Source organism: Vulpes lagopus, chromosome 7, assembly GCF_018345385.1.
Source record: "Vulpes lagopus strain Blue_001 chromosome 7, ASM1834538v1, whole genome shotgun sequence".
NCBI lineage: Eukaryota > Metazoa > Chordata > Mammalia > Carnivora > Canidae > Vulpes > Vulpes lagopus.
Genome location: NC_054830.1, coordinates 115,015,821 through 115,037,618, shown reverse-complemented (window position 1 = coordinate 115,037,618; position 21,798 = coordinate 115,015,821). Strand labels below are relative to the sequence as shown.

The 21,798-nt window shown below is 35.9% G+C and overlaps 1 protein-coding gene across 1 annotated transcript in view; it reads right to left on the bottom strand.

Moving 5' to 3' along the window:
• Nucleotides 1-21,798, bottom strand: part of FBN2 (fibrillin 2) — a 244,367-nt gene that overhangs the window by 211,880 nt on the left and 10,689 nt on the right. The window contains 1 exon segment of the mRNA XM_041764048.1: nt 16,850-16,945. Within this exon segment, the coding sequence (XP_041619982.1) occupies nt 16,850-16,945 (96 nt within the window).

Below are 21,798 nucleotides of genomic sequence, written 5' to 3'. Positions count from 1 at the left end.
CATTGCCCATATGGAAGAATTTTGCATGCATTAAACCATGACATTAAGTATGGTCATGGGAACCAAAGTCTTTAATCCACAGAAATGAGACATCCATAGAACTAGTGTTTCTTGGTTCAGTAACGTGCACTAAATAAAACACTACAATATTACTTGTAAATGATAACTACAGCATCCCAAATTATATCTTCTATTAGAAGCCCCTACACCTGGCTTCGTGTGTGGCTTGAAACAGACTTCAGATCAAAAACATTTTAAATGTGATACCAACTTCCAAGAAAATATTGGGGATTGAACTACACCATAGAATCTCTCCTATCTACAGCTAATATAAACAACAAAATAGGAAAAGTTACCAGAAAAAAATTACTCTCAGCACCCTAAGTAGGATTTAGCACAAACCCCCACATAGTATTTGAAAATGGCAGCCAAGGAATGAAGTAGAAATGGTCATAACCCCTCTTCTCTCACATGACACACAGAATGATCATGGTTCATCAAAATCCTAAAAAGTCTCACTGATCCCCCCTGGGGAGCTGAGTGTGAGTTCAGTTTGTGAAGAAATCAGGGAAAACCTGGAAATGTAAAAGTCCCTACCTCACAGGTGGCACCTGGGTGGCTCAGTGGCTGAGCATCTGCCTTTGGCTCAAGTCATGATCCTGGAGTCCTGGGATTGAGTCCTGCCTCAGGCTCCTCAAAGGGAGCCTGCTTCTCCCTCTGCCTGTGTCTCTATTTCTCTCTCTCTCTCTCTGTCTCTCATGAATAAATAACTAAAATATTTTTTTAAAGTCCCTATCTATCAACAGAACATCTTGTCAGAAAGCAGAAAAACAGAGAGGACCAGTGGTGGTGATCTTTACCAGATGGGAAAAGACTAGACAGTGAAGACAGGATGATCATGACCACACAGAGTCAATTATCCCCAGCATTCAACAGGAGAAGAGGACACACAAGGATCATAAGGGGAAAAAAAGATTCTTGGACAGCAAGAAGCTGAGCTAAAGCATTTCATGTTCATCATGGGCAGGAGGGACTGTTGCTGGACAATGATTGGACAAATGGGGAAATCCAATGCCAAGCATGATTCTCTAAAAGCAAAGGTGCAGGCACAGGTGGACTTCAGCTTAAATGGGAGGAATCATCTCAATTTCAGGAGTCTCTTCCGTGAAAAGAGAGTATTTCCAGGACCAGATGGAATGATCCTGAACAATCCATGCAATGAAGGACCTGAGAACATGCAGAGCTCAGATCCTTTCATCAAAGCTGTTCAAATAACAGTTGAAGTCTTCATTTCCTTTTTTGGGCTCAGAACATGAAGCACTTGAAATCCATAGCTCTCCAACAGGACAGAAAGACAAGTCAGGCCATTTTGGAAAAGAGAAAATGAAAATTCACCTCCGCCACGTTAGTGCAAATAGAAGTTTTAGATAGAGCTGCCCAAAAGAAATGGGACGGGGAGCATGTAACATACTATGATTAAGTATTTTCATAAGGCACAAAGAAGATCAGAAAAACAAGAACACAACTTTATAAGAAAAAAGTATAAAAAAAAAAGTATAGTCAAGGAAACAGAAGATAATTGCAGGAGTTCTTTGAGTTATATGGAACAATCTGCTAAGAACCATATAAGTTTTTTTTTTTTTAAGGCTAGTAGGTGGAAGAGAAAGTATCAAATAAAAGGGAAAACTTTTCAGCTAAAGAAAAAACTGAAGACAAAATAAAAGTATCTTACTCAATTATAAAACCACCACAATTAAATTAATTAGGAAGAACCAAACAGAAGAGATAAAGCTAACAAAGAATTACTAAGATCAAAGCAATTAAAGAGCAAATAACAGCTCACAAGTTTAATGGAAAAAAATTAATACACAAACTAGTGAACCTGCTGAAGTAGAACTGTCCAAAGATATAACAGAAGAAAATTTCCTTAAAATTAATGAAAAACACTATGATTCCATATCGAATGATCGCACCACTTTCACTAACATTTGCACAGAATAAATGATATCCATAATTATGCAGTAAAAATTGTTCAGGTATCTGGGAAAAAACATCGGGTAACTTAGCAAAAAGGAAAAAAATATCAGGTTAGATTCAGACTTCTTCATAGCACATTTAGTGGTAGAAAATAACTGGATATCTATAAAAATATGAGAAAAAGTATAAACCCCCAATGTATATATATTTATGTTTGAGTTCAAGTATAAGGCAACATGTCAACAATCTACACCGTGAGATACCAGTTAGGAATACTTCCTAGAAAAAACCCTGATGACAAAATCCAATCAACCAATAGATGTGGCAAAAAAATTTTAAAAATAAATAAAAAGTAATAATAAAGATACAGTACACACTCCCCTCATAGTGGAGAGATAACAGAAACTGCAAAATGTTAATAAACTGGAAAATGATGGCGTGAGTATATTAATCAGGTTTCAATGTTTTATTTTGTTTTTAAGATTTTATTTATTTATTCATGAGATACACACACACACACACACACACAGAGGCAGAGACACAGGCAGAGGGAGAAGCAGGCTCCATGCAGGGAGCCTGATGTGGGACTCAATCCCAGGACGCCAGAATTACACCCTGGGCTGAAGGCAGGTGCTAAACCACTGAGCCACCCAGGGATCCTCAGGTTTCAATGTTTTAAAGAAAAATAGTAACAATATTCAAAGGAGATTGGTACAGTATGTCAGTGTAAGATAATAATGTTTAAAAATTTTCCCACTAACTTTTTAAGGACAAAATCTCCCAATGAACAAAAACAGGCAAGCAAAAAATAATTCTATGTGCTATGACACTTTGTTCAAAATAAATTTAGTTTTTAACTCCTGAAGAGGATGTGGTTAGTATGACTAGGAGTAACAAACAAAAAAAAGTTAAATCAAAGTTATGTTTTTCACAGCATATGGACATCCAATTGTTCCAGCACCACTTGTTAAAAAGACTGTATTGAATTGACTTTGCAACTTTGTTGATCTATGTGCTTATGGGTATATTTTGGGATTCTCTATTTGTCTATCTTTATGTCAAACTCTTGATTACTAGAGCTTGATAATACATTTGAAATCATGCAGTTTAAGTCTTCCAATCCTGTTCTTTTTAGAACGTGCTTTGGCTTTTCTAGTTCTTTGCATTTTCACATAAATATTATAATCAGTCTCTCAATTTCTCCAACATTCTGTTGCAAACTTTATCAGAATTGTGTTCAACCTAGCAAATTTGGGGGAGAAGAGGAGTCCCATAATATTGAATCTTCCAATCCATGTACATAGCATATCTTTCCATTTATTTATATCTTCATTAATTTTTCTTAGCAATGTGTTATAGTTTTCAGTATACATGCCTTGTACATTTTTTCTCAAAATTATCCCTGAGTATTTCATAATGTTTATGATACTTTATGTGGTATCATTTTTAAATTAGATTTTCAGTTGATTGCTGGTAAGTAAATATAACTTACATATATTGATTGATCTGTGTCCTGCAATCTTGCTAAATTTATTTTGTACAGAGACAGTGATATCATCGACAAGTTTTACTTCTTCCCTTCCAATCTCTGTGACTTTTATTGTTACTGTCTTATTGCCCTTGCAATGTTCAGAGGAAGTTTTAAGAATGCCTCCTTCTACTTTGTTCCTGATATTAGGGTAAGAGACTCTGGCTTTTCATCATTCAGTGTGATGTTAGCTATAGGCATTTTGGAAATTCCCTTTTCTCACATCAAGGAAGTTCTTGTTTATTTACTAGTTGTTAACAGTTCGGGGGAATAGATTTTGTTAAATGTTTTTTTCTGCAGCTATGTATATGATTATAGGATTTTTAAAAATTGCTAATGAGTTACACTGACTTTTAATGTCCTGGGATAAATGCCAATTGCTTATATTATCTTTTCAAAATATTGCTTATACACTTTGCTAAAATTTTGATAAATTTTATATCATAAGAGGTATTTTTATGTTATTTTTTTTCTTGAAATGTAACTTTTCAGTTTGAGTATCAAGATAATTCAACCTTACAGAATGAGCTGGCAAGCTTTAAATCTTGGTCAGTTTTCTAGAAAAGTATGCATACAATTGGTATTATTCCCTTCTTAAATGTTTGATAGAATTCACCACTGAAGCCATCAGGGTCACAATTTTTCTTTATGAGAAGGCTTTTACAGATTTAATTTCTTTAATCAATATAGGGATATCCATGTTGTTTATTTCTCCTTGAATGAGCTTTACTGATTTGTGTCTTTCAAGAAATTGTCCACTTTATTTTTATTGGCTTAAAATTTTTCATGATGTTGTCTCATTACCCACTTAAGATCAGTGAAACCTGTAGTGATATCATCTTTTATATTCCTGATACTGATAATCTGTGTCTTTGCTTTTCCCTGATCATTGTAGGCACAGGCTTATCAATCTTTACAATGAACTAGCTGTCAATTTCAATGATTTTCTCACTTTTTCTGTTTGCTACTTCATTTATTTTCACTTTGATTTTATTCTTTCTTTTCTTCTGCTTACTTTTGATTTAATTTGCTCTTCTATCTCCAGCTTTTTTTTTTCTCTCTCTCTCTAGCTTTTTAATGAAGAAGCTAAGTTCACTTAGTAGAGAGTTTTCTTCTTTTAAGGTGGACCTCAGCACCAGAAACTTCATTCTCAGTACTCCTCTGTGGCATCACAAAAACTTTGATATATTGTGTTTCCACTTTAATTCAGGTCAAAATGCTTTCTAATTTCTCTTTGATTGCTACTTTGACCCACGGGTATTAGAGATGAATTACACAATTACAGAATATATTCCACAGGGATCTGTTACTGAATTCTGATTTAATTCCATTGAGAGTAAGAACACGATTTTATCATTTACTGAAACTTGGTTTAGAACTGAGAAAATGATCACTCTTGCTACATGTTCCAAGTCCACTTGAAAAGATACATCCTCTGCTACTGCATAACAGAGTATTCCATAAACCTCAAACTCATCATGTGCACTGATAGTTATATTCAAGTCTTCTGTATCTTTACTACTTATTTCAATTATTGAGAGGTGCAGAGGTTTCCAGCCATAACCGTGGATTTGTCTATTCCTCTTTGCAGGTTTTTTTTTAAGATTTTATTTATTCATGAGAGACACGGAGAAAAGACAGAGACATAGGCAGAGGGAGAAGCAGGCTCCTCACAGGGAGCCTGGAATCCGGGATCACACCCTAAGCTGAAGGCAGATGCTCAATCACTGAGCCACCCAGGCACCCCTCCTCCTTGTAGTTCTATCAGTTTTTACTTCGTGTATTTTGAAGCCATGTTATGAAGTGTGTGAACATTTAGAATTATGATATCCCTTTAAATGACTTCTTTTTCATTATAAAATCACCTTCTTCATGCCTGATGTTACCCTTTGCTCTGAAATCTAGTTTGTCTGATATTAAGCCACTCTTGCTTTCTTTTGATTAGGATCAGCCAGATTATTTCTTTTCCCATGCTTTTTTTGGGTATATTTTTTATTGGAGTTCGATCTGTCAACATATAGTATAACACCCAGTGCTCATCCCATCAAGTGCTTCTCTCAGTGTCCGTCACCCAGTCACCCCATCCCCCCGCCCACCTCCCCTTCCACTACCCCTTGTTCATTTCCCAGAGTTAGGAGTCTCTTTTTCCATGCTTTTGCTTTTCATCTATTAGTTTCAACTATTTAAAGTGGATTTCTTATAGAAAACATATAATTGGATATGGGTTTTTAACCTAACAATCTCTGCCTTGTAATTGGATGCTGAGACCATTCACATTTAAACCATTACTGATATGGTTAGGTTTAACTCTACCATTTTCTAATTGTCTTCTAATTGTCCATTTATTTGCTTTATTTTGCTGCTTTGAATATTTTTATTCCATTTTATCATCTTTTCTTGACGTATTAGTTACAATTATTTTTCAGTGGTTGTTTTGGTTACAATTCTTTATTTTTGCAGTGGTTGTTTTGGGGCTTAGAGTAACATCTTTACTTTATCAAAGCCTGTCTTCAAGTAACATTATGCCACTTGGCAGTATAAAAACCTCCCAGCCTTTGTGTTACTGTTTCATTTCACCACCACTATCTGCTGAAACTCCACAAAAAATTTTAATTATTTTTCTTTAAACACCCAATTGCTTCTCACAGAGACTTAAATACTAAGAAAAAGTTTTATATATTTACCCAGATACCTTTTTGATGCTCTTCATTCCTTTGTAGGGATTCATATTTACTTGTAATATTTTTCTTCTGCCTGAAGGACATCTTTTTTGGCCTTTAAGATTTCTTGAAGTGCAAGTCTGCTGGTGACAAACTCTTTCATCTTTTATATGTTCAAAATAGGCTTTATTTTGCCTTTGTTTTTCAAAGACATTTTCCTAGATACAGAATTCTAGAAGGATTTTTATTTCAGTATTTTAAGTATGCTGCACCCAGGCTCTTCACTTGCACTGTTTCTGACAAATTTTTTGTGGCCCTTATCTTTTTTAACTTTGTACAAAAGAGAGTGCTTTTCTCCAACTGCTTTTAAGATTTTCTGTTTGTGTAGTTAGAAGCAATTTGATAATGTTGTCCCTTGAGACAGTTTTCTCATTGTATCTTTCTACTTGGGTGCTTGCTTCGGCAGCACATATACTAAAATTGTATCTTCCTACTTGGGGTTCATAACCTTCTTAGTTCTGTCATTTTACAGAATTCATCAAACTTGGAAAATTTCTGCCCATTATTTCTTCAAATAAGTTTTTTCTATCATCCACTCCTGTGATAACTCCAATTACATGTATATAGTTCACTGGAAATTGTTAACAAAGCTTGAAGATATGCTCCTGTATTTTTTAAACTTCTTTCTCTTTCATTTTGAATAATTTCTACTGCTGCATCTTCAGGTTCATGAATTTTTACATCTACAATGTCTGACCTGCCATTAATCCCATCCAGAATATATTTCACTTCTGATACTGTAGTTTTCATCTCTAGAAATTCAATTTGGACTTCACACCTCTAACATTTTGAGTCTTTCCTCTATCTTTATGGACATATGGAATCTCCTTATAATAATGGTTTTAATTTCCTACTCTGCTAATTCTAGCATGCATGTAGGTTCTTGATGGATTTTGGGAAATTGATATTTCTTCTTATCATGAAGAGTATTCTTCGGCTTATTTGTAGAAAATGTGTGAATGATAATATTTGTTTAGATGCCATATATTGTGAATTTTACTTTACTCAGTGCTTAGTAGATTTGTATTCTTAGAAATATTGTTGAACTTTGTTCTTGGATGTTTGATCCTTCTGGATGTTGCTTTTATGATTTATTCACCAGGACTAGGGCAGCATTTAGTCTGTAGCTAATTGTCCTGCACTACTAGAAGAGGACCTTTTTGGGTACTCTAACCATTGTCCCATAGATAATGTGGTTCTCCAACCTGGTTTGAGGGAAAGGCAGTATTTATGGGCTTGTGTGTGCTCCAAGTATCATTCCAGTTCTTTTGGGTGATTCTTTTTCTTTTCTTATATATATTCCTCACACACATGTGCTGATCAGTATCCTACTGAAAATTTGACAGAAATCCTCTGAATATATACAGTTCTCACCTCTTCAGGAAAACTCTAGCTCTGAGAACTCTAGCCATCTTGGTCTCCCCAGAAAGCTAAACTTCATCTCCTCAATTTAAGGAGTCTGTGCAGAAAAACTCTCTTAAACAGAAAGCTGTGGAAATCTAGCAAAGTCCTTCTTTCAGCGATCACTGTAGTTATCTGATGTTCAGTATCTTGAAAACCATTGTTTGATATATTTTATTCTGTTTTTCAGTTCTTTTCAGGCAGGGGGGTTAATCTGGTTCCTGCTAGTCCATCTTGGCTGGAAGTAGAAGTCTCGATTTTCTTTAAATCATTATGAGTTTTGAATAAATATTTCAAAAGATTATATACACAATCTCTGGGCATATGAATTCAGAGGTATAATTTGAGATTTACATACCAAAAAGACTTCCCTGGGTCATATAACAAAATACAAAAATAGCAAGCTATCTCTTTCATTCAATTGGAATCATGTGCCTTGTTATCATTCTCATACGGAACAACAGACACAATACAGTTCTACAGAGTGGGAATATATTACTTCTGCACTGTTGTGTTTCACTTAAATAAAGTGGTTAAATGCCTGAGTTCTGAGGTTATACCACTTGTGTTGAAACTCTACTTTCTCCCTTTATTATTTGGCTGAATTCGAGCAAAATACTTTACCTCTTTATGCCTCAGGGTTTTTCTTAACCTGTTAATTTGATGTTTAAAAATGGTATCTTTGGTTTGTTACAAGTATTAATTCCTCTCAAGCACTTATCTTAGTAAATGTTTAATAATTGTCATTTCTCTCCAATATTACATAATCTTCCTTTCCAAATTAATACTAGCAATCTAATTTCACATATATAAACTACAATCTCAATAAAAATATACCATCATAATATATTCATTGCTGTGATCAAGCTGATAAGCAATGAGTTCAGAATCAGAATGGTCTCTCTGTCTTGGTTTCTCCACCCTCCATTCCCTTTTATTTGCCACCCCAGAGTAACCTCTCTGGAGAACTCCTTTTAAGTACAGAAGTCCTTCATAATCCCTCTCCCCAGTGCCTGCCAAATAGAGGGCAGCCTCTCAACTCTGGCATTCCAGACTCCATATATTAAGGTCCAAGACTATTTTCCCAGCCTCATCTTCTGCTCTTCTGTTTCATTAACTGTATCCTACAGCATCCATGATAAACAAGTCTCCATGAACATTCCAGAGCCAAGAACCTCTACCATGTCTATACTTTTTTTCATCCTAACTCTTCTACTGGGAACCCCAATGCTTATCCAGTCATGTAACTGGTGTCCCTTGCATATACTGCATTGTGTGGAGGAGAGGAAACACAAAGGCAGCTTAAGATAAAAATCTCTATTCCTAACAAGCTCACCTCCAGGTAAGCGACTAGTCACAACACAGTGATGAAGAGAACTATTGTAGAAGATAGAGTACATGACAAATAGATAAAAGGAGAACATGCCTAATTTTTGCATGAGAAGTAAACTGAGCAGAGGGTGGGTGGTGGTCAGGGAAAGCTTCACAGAGGAATTATTCTCTGAACTATCTGAAGACCCTTCCCAAGCTCCTTCTATTAGATTGAGTAACATGCAATACTATTGATTAGAAGTATCTTGAGCAAACTATACACACACACACACACACATATATATATATATATATATATATATATATATATATATACTCTGTACCAGACCATGGCTTGACACTGTATCTCTCATTTAATTCTCATACCATGAAGGTGAGCCTCCCTTAAAATATGGTATATATTCTCAATAAGGACATGCATAAAACTTTATTTGTATGACTTAAGTGACTTAAGTAACTAACAAAATCCTTCTATTCCCTATTTGAGATTCCATTTTTGATTATTCCATTTTGAACAGCCAGCCACCATACCTACTTTATTTTTGATAAATGGGGAGTCCAGTTAAAAGAGATTAGCATCAGTGATTATCATTTATTGGGTACTAGGTATTCTAGTGTATCATTTAAGTCACAAAAGTAAGGGTGATATGAAAGACACATTTTTATGCAAGTATCAGAATAGGGTAATCACATTTCCAAGGTCACACAGGCCTTAACATTGAATTCTGATTCTGCCTATACCCTGTATACTTAAAACATAATAAATTTCAGTTCTAATTCTCACTACACCCTGTGTACTCAAAACACAATGAATATTACTCAGTGGATGCTTACTATGAGCCAGGCACTCTGCCTCTTATGTGTCAGGAGCTGAACACATTTTTAATCTTTTCAACAATTCCACAAAGCAGTTGTGTGTACACAGTCCTTTATTTGAAACCCTTGGATGCAGGTGCTATTTAGGAATTTTTAATGTCTGAGATTTTTTGAAATATGACTGATCCTTAAACAACAAAGAAGTCAGGGGCACTGATCCCTGCACAGGTGAAAATCCATATATAACTTCTGACTCCCCAAACTTAAGCATTAGTAGCCTACTGTTTGACTAGAAACCTTATCACTAACAAGAACAGTTGATCAATACGTATTTTGTATGTGTATTACATACTACATTTTTATAATGAAGTTAAGAGAAAACAAAATATTAAGAAAATCATAGGAAAGAGAAAATAAATTTATAGTGCTGCAGTATATTTATTTAAAAAGTCCACATATAAGTAGAGCTGCAGACTGCAAATCTATATTGTTCAAGGGTCAAATGTACAGAGTACACATACCCATTTTATTACTACTTTTGACTGAATCCTACATAACATTTCTTTATATTTAATTTGTGTGTGTGTGTGTGTGCGTGTGTGTGTGTGAGATAGCTCTGCCCAAATTCCACACAAGTTAATCTCTAATGCCTTGCAATCTGATGTTGAGATAGGAAAAGAGAAAAATACTTATGGAAATTACACATATATAAAATGTGTTAATATTTTAAATTTTCTATTGCAGTTTTCCCTGCCTGCAGGTAGATAAACCAATACCAAAGAAATGTACTTAAGGGCACTTAGAGCTGGAATAAATGAAAACACTCACTGCTTTAATTCAAAGGGGCTTCAAAGGTAAAGCACCAAAGTCTAACAGGATCCTAGCACACTTGATCTTATTTTTTTAAAAGATTTATTTATTCATTTATGATAGACAGAGAGACAGAGAGGCAGAGACACAGGAGGAGGGAGAAGCTGGCTCCATGCAGGGAGCCCGACGCGGGACTCGATCCCGGGACTCCAGGATCGCGCCCTGGGCCAAAGGCAGGCGCCAAACCACTGAGCCACCCAGGGATCCCCCACACTTGATCTTATTGCACACATCTAAACAGCAGAGGTTTAAAGCAAAGACTGAGAATTGGGGGCCCTGGCTTCACCCAGATCAGATCAATCAATGGCTGTCTCTCAAATGTGGATCTTTCCTTTCTAGAATCAAGGGTCTCCACTCCTAGTCTCAAGCATTACACTTTTCTTTCATCCTTCCTTCCTTTCTTCCCTCTCTTCCCTTCTTTTTCCCACTGTCTGCTTTTTTGCTCTCATTTTCTTTCCCTCATGTTCTTAATGGCATTCAAGATAAGGATGTCATCTGAGCTAGTGCCAAAAAGTAAAGTTCTCACAGATCTTTTGGTATTTCTCTGATGCCCATTTAAGGCTAAGTTTAGCTTAGAGAGTGTGAGGTTATAAAATTCTAACAGTCTCACGAGTGCAGAAATGTGTGTCTGTGTGCATGCATGCGTGTGGGCACACGTGAGTTTGACATCTGTGGTTGGTAATGTTCTCTCTCTGTTCCTTTTAATTTCTTTCTCACTAGATCTTCAGAGTGTAAGAGAAAGGCAGACATTTTATTTCCATAAAACAAGTTCAGCTCAGTGATTGTGGTAACTGGTACTTAAGTATGGAGTTTAAATAATGTTATTTAGCATAAAAGTTAATCACAATATATCTTGTAATATCAATACAGGAATTAGTTCAAAACTGCTTTTCTCATTATAATGAGTTATATTTTTTCATTTTTTTCATTCAGATTAACTGCAAGAAGACATTTCTAAATCTCCCTTAACTAGGAAACATTCCTGAGCTCTCTCATAAAGTTGTTCATATTCCTATTTCAGTATTTACAGATTGTATTACTTTTTAATATTTAAGTAGATGACCACTACTGTTCTTTAGTTCACTTCTCATTAACAGAGAGTTTGTATCATTGGGCTTTGTAGCTTGAATTCCAACTATGTAGCCTAACAATACCCACCTAAAGGATACATGATAAATATTCATAAATGAATTTACTTCATTTAAAAATAAAGTTACCCTCCTAACTTGTCCTTTAAAAAGCAAAAAGAAAAAAAATAAAAATAAAAAGCAAAAAGAAATAAAATCTCCATAGCATAGCACTAGGCAGGGGAAACTACAGATATTTATAAGATTTGGGAATAAATAAAGACTTTCTATACATAATACCAAAGGAATAAATCATAAAAAGTCTTTTTAGAGAAAAATAAACAACATATCAAAGGCTTTAAATTCTCACATATTAGACAATTCAGCAGTTGCATTTTTTTTTTTTTTTTTTTTTTTTTATGATAGTCACAGAGAGAGAGAGAGAGAGGCAGAGACACAGGCTGAGGAAGAAGCAGGCTCCATGCACCGGGAGCCTGATGTGGGATTCGATCCCAGGTCTCCAGGATCGCGCCCTGGGCCAAAGGCAGGCGCCAAACCGTTGCGCCACCCAGGGATCCCAGCAGTTGCATTTCTATGCTATATCCTAAGAATAAAATTGCAGATACAGATTTATCTACATAGACTCTTGTCACAGCACTGTTAAAATACAAATAAGCCAAAAACAAACAAACAAACAAACAAACAAAAAGAAAATCCAGAAATGACCCTAAATGTTGACTAACAAAGAAATATAATTATGGCAGGCAGGCAGCTACACCACAGTAATTGAGTTTAAGGTCTTAAAATTAGTTCGTTTGATACCCTCCTTATCCTTATACTCTCCAGTGCTACCGTTAACTTTCACCTGGGCAAAGTTCTTTCATCTGTGACATCAAGAAAATAATTTTACAAACATGGAATGATTGGAGAGAATTTAGCTGCCTAGCCCTCATTGTTACAATATGCATCACAACTATTTCAATCTGTAACAATGTATTTAATAACACAAATGAGGAGCAGGAGACAAGCAGATTTCATGTTAAGAAGAGTGGATTCCAGGGCGCCTGGGTGGCTCAGTGATTGAGCATCTGCCTTTGGCCCAGGGTGTGATCCTGGAGTCCCGGGATCAAGTCCAGCTTCAGGCTCCCTACATGGAGCCTGCTTCTCCCTCTGCCTATGTCTCTGCCTCTCTCTCTCTCTGTGTGTCTCTCATGAATAAATAAATCTTTAAAAAAAAAAAAAAAGAGTGGATTCCAGTAAGAATGGAAAGACCCATTCTTCATCTGCATTAAATATGTAGTAGAAAAAAATATTCAAAGCCTATCCCCTCCAAATGTTATAAAATAATTACTTCTGACTGGAGGAATTATTAATACCTGCATATTTTTGTTTATCTTATTTTCTAAATTATTTTATAATAAACGTGTTTCTTTTAGATGAGAATATTACAATGGAAGGATTTTTTTTTCTGAAACGTACTGTTTATGCATTTCTTGGAAGCATCAAATCCACTGTGTATAAAATTTTGCATAATATGCCAGCTTATTCTCTCACCATGTTCCCCTGTATTCCTCATCACACTAATTTGCTGTTACTTCATAGGCTGAGCAAACCCACCAAGCGTACTTTATAATAAATTCCAAGACCATGGAATTAATGTTAATTAATACATGCATCAGTTATTTCTGAACAAACTTAAGTCTGGTCTACCTAATTACCAGAATTCAGGAAAACCCTAATTTGCCTGCTTCCACTCCTGTTCTTGGACAATCTAGATATGGTCCAAGTAGGCTGATTAGCTGTTTACAGTTACTTTACTTCCCGAGATGTGAGTGGATGAGCAAAATTATAGAGAATAAGTCAAGAACTTATAATTTGACTTCAAGTCGCCAATAGGAAAACCTGAGTGTTAAGATTGTGGGTTCCTCCTTTTAGAGAAGTCATGTCTAATGAATTGGACAATGAGGGATGGGCTAACCATTTGCTAAACGCCTAGCTTAGGCAGTACCATAATAATAGAGCATTTGAAAACAAAGAGGATTCTGACAATGAAGCCCTGCTTCACAAAGAGGTGAGTGAGTGAGAACTCTGTGCCTGGAGATATTCAAGCAAAGGCTGAGTAACTCCTCCTCAGGCTTTCAGATATTGAGATTATGCATTAGGTTCTACAACTAAATGATTTTATGAAACTTATCCTGACAAGAAATCTATCCATGTTTCATTTTACACAAAGGCTTGAAAGTTTACATTTCAGACTTGAACGCTTGATCTAACCTTTTTTAAAGTAGCTTCAGATTCACAAATGGTATTTTTCTTAAAAATGTCAATAGATTTAAAAATTAATCTCCGATCCAGCTTTTTTAAGGTACCCTTTACTGAAAAACGTACGTTATAAAGGAAATGTCAATCAAAACAGGGATATTTGCAATTTCAGCAAATGTATGCATTTTTAAAGTCACATTTACATGATAAAAAACAGTGTGAAGTAATAATTTATGGGTAATTTTTAAAAGTCTAGGCTACATTTCTAACAAATGGTCCTTATATAAGCCTTAGGAAAATTCAAGATTTCAACAACCATTTAAGTCAAAGAAGCTGAAACAGGGACTTTGAGCTAGCTGCATTTGTGATCAAGTAATGACCATTATTTTGTCCAGAAACCCCTTAAGTAAATTCATTTCTTGCCTCCCTGCCCCGCCCCCTCCAAGTTTCTACTGATAAATAATAAGATACTCTTTAAGTGTTAGGATAAAAAAGTGGCAGGTCTTGATATATGATGTTAATTCCATATCCATGTATTCTTGGGGACACATTAAATGCAATATTTATCTTTTTTTCAAATGCCGTCTATTTGGAGAGAGGAGCCAAAGAACGGAGTCTTCACATGTGCCTTGGACACAGCTTGGTTGTCTGCCTCCTACAATCAGCAGTGGCCATAAGTACTCTTTATTTAAAGCTAAGTATTAATGGTCATTGTATGTACATATCAGCATGAGTGAGAAGAGAACGCCAAAGAGGTTCAGCTTACCAAGCAGCAAGACTCAAGTTAAACACCATAATCATGCCAGCCACTCAGTTACCACTCAGTCTCTGTCTCCAGTCCAGAAACTAGTCTGCCAGAAGCTTAGATAGCTGGAAAAGCTGCCATGTTTTATCATACAACTGATACCCAGAGGCCGATTTAAAGGAAAATTGTATGTGTCCTACATTAAGGAGGAAAAATATCCCTCTCATTTTACAAAGTCTGTTTTGTTTTGTTTTTTTAAGGGAACAAAGAACATATATTTGGAAACTCTATAACTGAAAAACATAATATGAACCTTAAATTTTAACAGGGCATGTGAGCCTCTTCACTAAGCTCAACATAAGTGAATTATTCCTTTTGTATCTGTGTAGACAATGTTTCTTAAGAAAAATGAGGAACTCTACTTTTAGCAGAATTAACTATTACACACTAAAGGATTGCACCAAATATATTTTCTAAAAGTATGTAAGTTTATATTTGCAATACAAGAGTGAAAATTACCAACTCTTTCTTTTTTACAAGAAATAAAGCTTTAGAATTTTCATCTGAAAGGTAGTAATTTAAAAAGATTTTAAAAAAATTTTTAATTTAAATTCAATTAGCCAACATATAGTACATCATTAGTTTCAGAGCAGTGTTCAATAATTCATCAGTTGCATAATTAAAAAGATTTTTAAGAAACAAGCCCCTGTTTTTAAAATATTCTTCAGGCTAACCTATTAACTAATTAATTTTGTAATTTCTTATGAAAACATGCTACTGTACATGTAAGATATACGTACGTCTCTATTGGATTCCCATAAATTTAGTAAGGACTAACAAAGCTAATGAATGGATAACTGTTGAAGAATGATTATGTAATTCCTGGAAGCCTCTAACTTGAAACTGCTCAATTCCTTCACCAATTAGGAATTGACCTTGAAATGTGCTCCAGGATGAAAGAACTACAAAGAGTATATGACTTGCAGAAATATGAGCATTATCTCCACCAATTATAATTATGTTTGACATCTTAAATTTAACTATTTTTCATTTTATAGTTTTTAAATAAACTTAACATTACATAGGAAATTTGTATTATTACATTCTTGACAACTTACCTTTTTATGCTAACATTTCATAATTAATTTTTCTTCCCAAAATAAAAGCATCTGGTAAAAACATTTAAATTTTCCCTAAGTAAAACCATAAACTCTGTCATGTGTGGAATGTATTTCAGTTCCAAGAAATCTCTGTTACCTTAGGAATAATATAAATACCATGATGTATATATACACATCAGTGTATGTTAAAAGCCTGCATATATTTTACTTTTTAAACTTCACCATAGAATTCAAATTCTTCATCATCTTCTCAAGATTTAACCCAAATACCAAAATGAAATTCTTGTCAGGAAAATGAGTATAACTTATTAAATACAAGGTTTCTTTAGAGTCTCTGTACATATATAAACCATCACCACTACTTATCTAATATTTCAATGGCATAACTTCACTCTAATAATGCAATGCAACAAAGAAAGTGTTATACAAGTCTAGATGCTATGACAAGCCTTGAGAAAATCAAGAGGTATGCCATTTTGAGTGATTTTGTAATACTTCATTTAGTTTAAACTTATTTTTCTCATATGGTTCAGTGTTTAATAGTTATTTGTTGCATTTTAGAAGATTAAATATCTTTGATATGTCATTGATAACCAATTGCTTCCAGGACATTTAGCACATCAACACTGGAGATTTTTAGCAGTCAGTAAGTAGATCATGAGTTTAAGTGATATCATGGTAAATTGGTTTCATATTGGCGTGAATGTCCATTTACATGGATAAAGTAGACAATGCTGGATTCCTACTAAGGATTCCATTCTTCCACTCCTTTTCTCCTGCCCAACAGAACTTCCACTGGCTTCCTGAACTGAAATCATTCCACTGGAGAACATGGACACTCTTTAGCTGGTATTAGTTATGTCTCATAATTTAACCATTCAAGGTATAGACACCATCAAAAACAAAAATATTATTTCATTAGAAGAATGTTCCTTGGATAACAAAAAATTATACATTTTTAGATCAAAAGAGACTTCTCCAAAGGAAGGTTCTCATTTATCTTTTCTTACCTCTTTCGCACTGTGGACCAGTGAATCCATAAACACAAGCACAGCGGTTAGGTCCAATACAACGTCCACCATTCTGACATCCATTTTCGCAGACAGCTGCACACAAACACGGCAAGAAGCTCATTATATAGAATATCTCCATATACAGCTGATCACTGAACAACACAAGTTTCAACTGTACTGGTCCACTCATAAGCAGATTTTTTTTATAAATACAGTACGGTGCTGTAAATATATTTTCTCTTTCCTAGGATTTCCTTAATCACATTTTCTTTTCTCTAGCATACTTAAGGAATATAGTATATAATACATACAACATAAAAAATGTGTGTTAATCCATTGTTTATGTTATCAGTATGACTTCCAAACAACTATTAGTAGTTAGATTTCTGGGGATTCAAAAGTTATTCATGGATTTTCAACTGTGCAGAGGGCTGGCAGTTCAAGGATCATCTGTACAACATAGCATGGAGATGCAGCCCAAAATGGATCTTACATCTCAAACACACTTTACAGCATACATCAGGCATTGAAATAAATATATGTAATGTATAATGGGACAAAAGTCTACACAATTCACGTAAGTTACATTGTTAGGCACACACCTCATAAAGTTTTTTTTTTCTTTTAAACAGAATCACAAGGATTGACTGCCTCAAACGTTTATACTGTCAGAATATAACTATCCAATCCTCTGTCTTAGTTCTATTAACCCCATAATCAATCTTCACAGGTAAGAAATTATAATATGGGGAAATGCAGGAAAAAAAAGGGCAGACAATAGGTAGTAGAGAAACAGGAAAAAAGGGGAAGGGGATGTGATATGGATAAAGAAAGAGGATATGGCAACAAAAGGAAGGAAAAATCAAAGAAGACAAAAAAGCCTCCCCCAAAAAGACGGGGGTGGGTAAATAAGAAAAGGGAAAAACTAACATGAATACAGACGGCATGCACTCCTCCACTCCTTTCCACTAGTGACCAGGGAGACTAGGATTCAGTTCAGGCTCGGTGGGCTCCAGGGGGCCAGGGAACCAGAAATGACCCTGAGCAGCTCCCCTCCCCGACTATACCACCCTCAGCAGCCAGGACCACAAAGAAGAAGACCGCTCTGCAAAGACCATTTCGCAGATTCCCTGAAAAATAACTATTCCTACAAACTCTTGTGATGGCAGCTGAATCTAAGAATCATGTCTTCTCAGAGAAAATACTGGTACTAAGAGCTTGTCCACCAATTCACCCACCTTGTTCTTCCATGAGAGTGAGCTCTTCCACGACAGGGACGAGAGAGTCTGCTTGCCTTTGTATCTCTATCATCGACTATAGAATTTGATCCCTCACAGATACTAAACAAAAATCCTGCAATATGTGAGAATCTTGCAGCCCTTTTTGCACTATTTTGGAATGCAGAAAGTCACAGTGAACAGATAAGGAGTTTTGTTGTTTTCAGCACATCCTAATCACCTAGTCATCTTTCTCATTCTCAGCTCCCTTGCTGAAAAATCGAGTTAATAGATCCTACCTAAGAGGGGCTTGAGGATTAAATCAAATGGTGTATAAAACACAGTGTACAGTGGCTGCACATGAAAACTGTTCTACAAACTTAAATTCTCCTTCTCTTTTATTCTACAGAGTATTTGCATGAAAAGGAGACCTGCTCAATATCACCCAAAGTTTACACTGAACAACAGCAAAAGAAGTGGACAATGCATAAAAAAGCAGAATTTAAAAAATTAAAGAAATGAATGAATGAATGAAATAGTTATCCTTCTTGAGAAAGAGTTATGATGAGAGTTATTTCATGAAGTGGTCTTTCTTGTAACAAAACAGAAATGAAAATCTGTAGTTTAAATGGAGTTGGAAAGAAACATGAATATGCCTAAATTTCCACCATGGAAAGAAGGCTGACCACCCAGGAAGAAAGAAATGCTCGCACCTGGTATGGGATAAAGCAAAAGGCAATGGGGAAAAACCAATGCTATACACTATCCACAGCAACTTCCCAGTGATCTTCATCCAGGCCTGTATTTAACCTGTTACCTTTATAAAAACCCAGTCTATGTGAGCCCAAGTTAGTATCCCCCTCAGCTCTCTCTGAAGATCTGAGCTCTTACATCTTTCCAACTAGAGGTCTAAATAGACTTTTTAAACTACCAAGTCCAGAACAGAATTCTCACCCTCCCATGTTTTCAGCTCTAACCCACTTCCAGTTCAGTCATTGCCATTTCAGGAAATGACAGTACCATTCACTCTGGAGCTCCACCCAATTCTCCAGTTGCCATCACGGACCTCTGTTTGTTTCTCCCCCCAGCACACCTGCTCATCAGCACATACTTCCTTTCACAGATTCTCCCTCCAAATACAAGCTCAAGGCAAGCACTTCCCAAATCTTCAATTACACCAGCACTATGCATCAGCACCACTACAGTAGCTGCTAACTCACCTTTCATGTTTTCTCTCACCCTTTCTCCAATCCAGTAGCAGCCAGAGTGATTTTTATTTTAAGTTAATCAGATCCTATCACTCCACAGCTCAAACTACCTCAATGACTCCCCATAATATTTAGAGTCCAAATTTCTTTCCTTGGTGGATAAGGCTGTCCACCACCATCTCTGAACTCACCTCCCATCATTATCTCCTTTCCTCTCTTTAGCCACATGGTTTTTCTTATTATCTCCAAAATATGTGAACTCTGTTCCCACCACAGGTCCTGTGAATCTGCTTTTCCCTCTGGCTAGAACACTTTTCGCACCGACCTAAAATGGAACCTTTAGGTCATGTTGTTTGCTCACTGATACATTCCCAACACCTTGCACAGCATCGGGCTCACAGGAGTGACTTGGTAAACACTGCTGAAAAAAAATGAAAGAGTGCTTTCTAAGGAATGCTTTCCACATTTCTGGGAAGGCAGCTAAGTAGTTTAAATGTTTTTATAATCCTCATTTTAGCAAATGTATTTCCAGGACGTTTCTGGATTCACAAGCTGAGAACTGTTACACCTGCTTCCTTACTCTCAGGACTATAATGCTATCTCTGTGTCACACAACTTAGCAAGTGTCTTCCTTACACCAGGTCTTGAGTTAACGTATGCTAGGTGACATACCCTGCACCTTCTTATTTGCTGTGATTGAATTTTGTGGGATATATGATCTGCTTGTACCATATGTTCTGTGAACTCTGAGTAAATGTTGCTCAGTGATAATTCCGTCCCATGAGATATTCAGTGAACAAATTTTCACATGTGCTGCTTTTCTGACCCATTGATTTTCCCTCTCCTCTGACTGAAAAGTGTGAGGACATTGGTATGGCTTGGCACAGGGCAGAAGAACATAGAAACACCTCCTCCAGGGAGGGAAACTACTTTTCATCCCTTTACTACTTCTATGTGAAGAGCAAAGAAGGGACACAGCAGCTAGAACTCTTTCTGCACAAACTTTAGGAAGACACATACATACACAGACCCCAGACAGATACAGCAGGTGAATTCAGGCTGAAAGTGGCTAGTTTCAGGTTAGATTTGAGCAAATACTCGAAAGATCAGTTGAGACAAGGCCCTTCCTCCTTGTAATTCTAAAGAAATTACAATTCTCTTCCCCTATGAAATAAAAGGTTGAGTTTCAGGAAGGATAATTGTGTCTCTTCTCTTGATTCTGGACTCTATAAAAAAAGAATACAATCAAGGGTGTCCAGGTGGCTCATTTGGTTAAGCGTCTGCCTTTGATGTGGGGCTCGATCCCAGGACAGGTCATGATTTCAGGATCAAGCTCCACATCAGGTTCCCTGCTCAGTGGGGGGGTCTGCTTCTTCCTCTCCTTCTGCCCCTTCCCCTTAGCTTGTGTTCTTTCTCTCTCTCTCTCTCTCTCTCTCTCTCGCTCACTCTCACTCCTCAAATAAATGAAATCTTCAAAAAATAAAAAAAGAATAAAATCAGATCTCCTACCACTTCTGTATAGGTATAAAAAATGTATAAATCTGTGTCCTTATAATACTATGTTCATAATAGGTAGGTTTTGTTTTTTAGTGGTTATAAACTGGAGTCCCTTGTATAAAATTTGGAAAATACCTAAATATTTGAAGAAAATATAGAAAAAAAATAATTCATGAAAAAAAGGTTGCTAAAATTTCTGTTACACTGTTGTCCAGCACCTTCCTGCTCCTACCTAGCCAACTCTAGCCCAAAAAAGTTAATACATTGGCATCTCCTGTTCTTGCAAGAAAACTGGCCTCAAGGCAGTGTATTCTCTCAGAAATCCATAAAGCTTCACTTCCCACACTTGTCAATCTCAGATTACCATAACAGCTGTAGCCATACCTGAAAGCCATCTATACAAGGGGTCTACAAACTAAAGTCCACAGGTCAGATGTTTCCCACCACCAGATGTGTTTTTTTAATGCCCATGAGTTAAGAATGGTTTTCACATTTTCTATGGTTAAATATTCAAAATAAGAGTAAATATTTTTGTGACACATGGAAATGGTATAAAATTTAAGTTTCAGTGCCCAAAAATAAAGTCCTGCTGAAACACAGCCAAGTTCTTTCATTTACACATGGTTTATGGTCACTTCTGCACTGTAATGAAAGAACTGAGTACTTGTGACAGAGACCACAGAGCATAAAATATTTATCTGGCCTTTACAGAAAAAAAGTGACTGATTTTTGACCCAAAGTATTTTTCTTTAAATTGATTCACCTACTTAAATTATTTTAAAAGAAAACTTCCTAGCATTTATAAATAGAAAGCTATGTTACCCTAACTGGAAGGCAATCTTACAAAGAACAACAACCACAAGAAAATAGACTTCAAATCTATGAGGATGTCTATCTCACTCACACACACACACACACACACACACACACACAGAGAGAAATAAGTACTAGTGAGAATGTGGAAAAATTAGAGCCCTGGGGCACTGTTGGTAGGAAGGTAAAATGGTACAGCCACTAAGGAAAA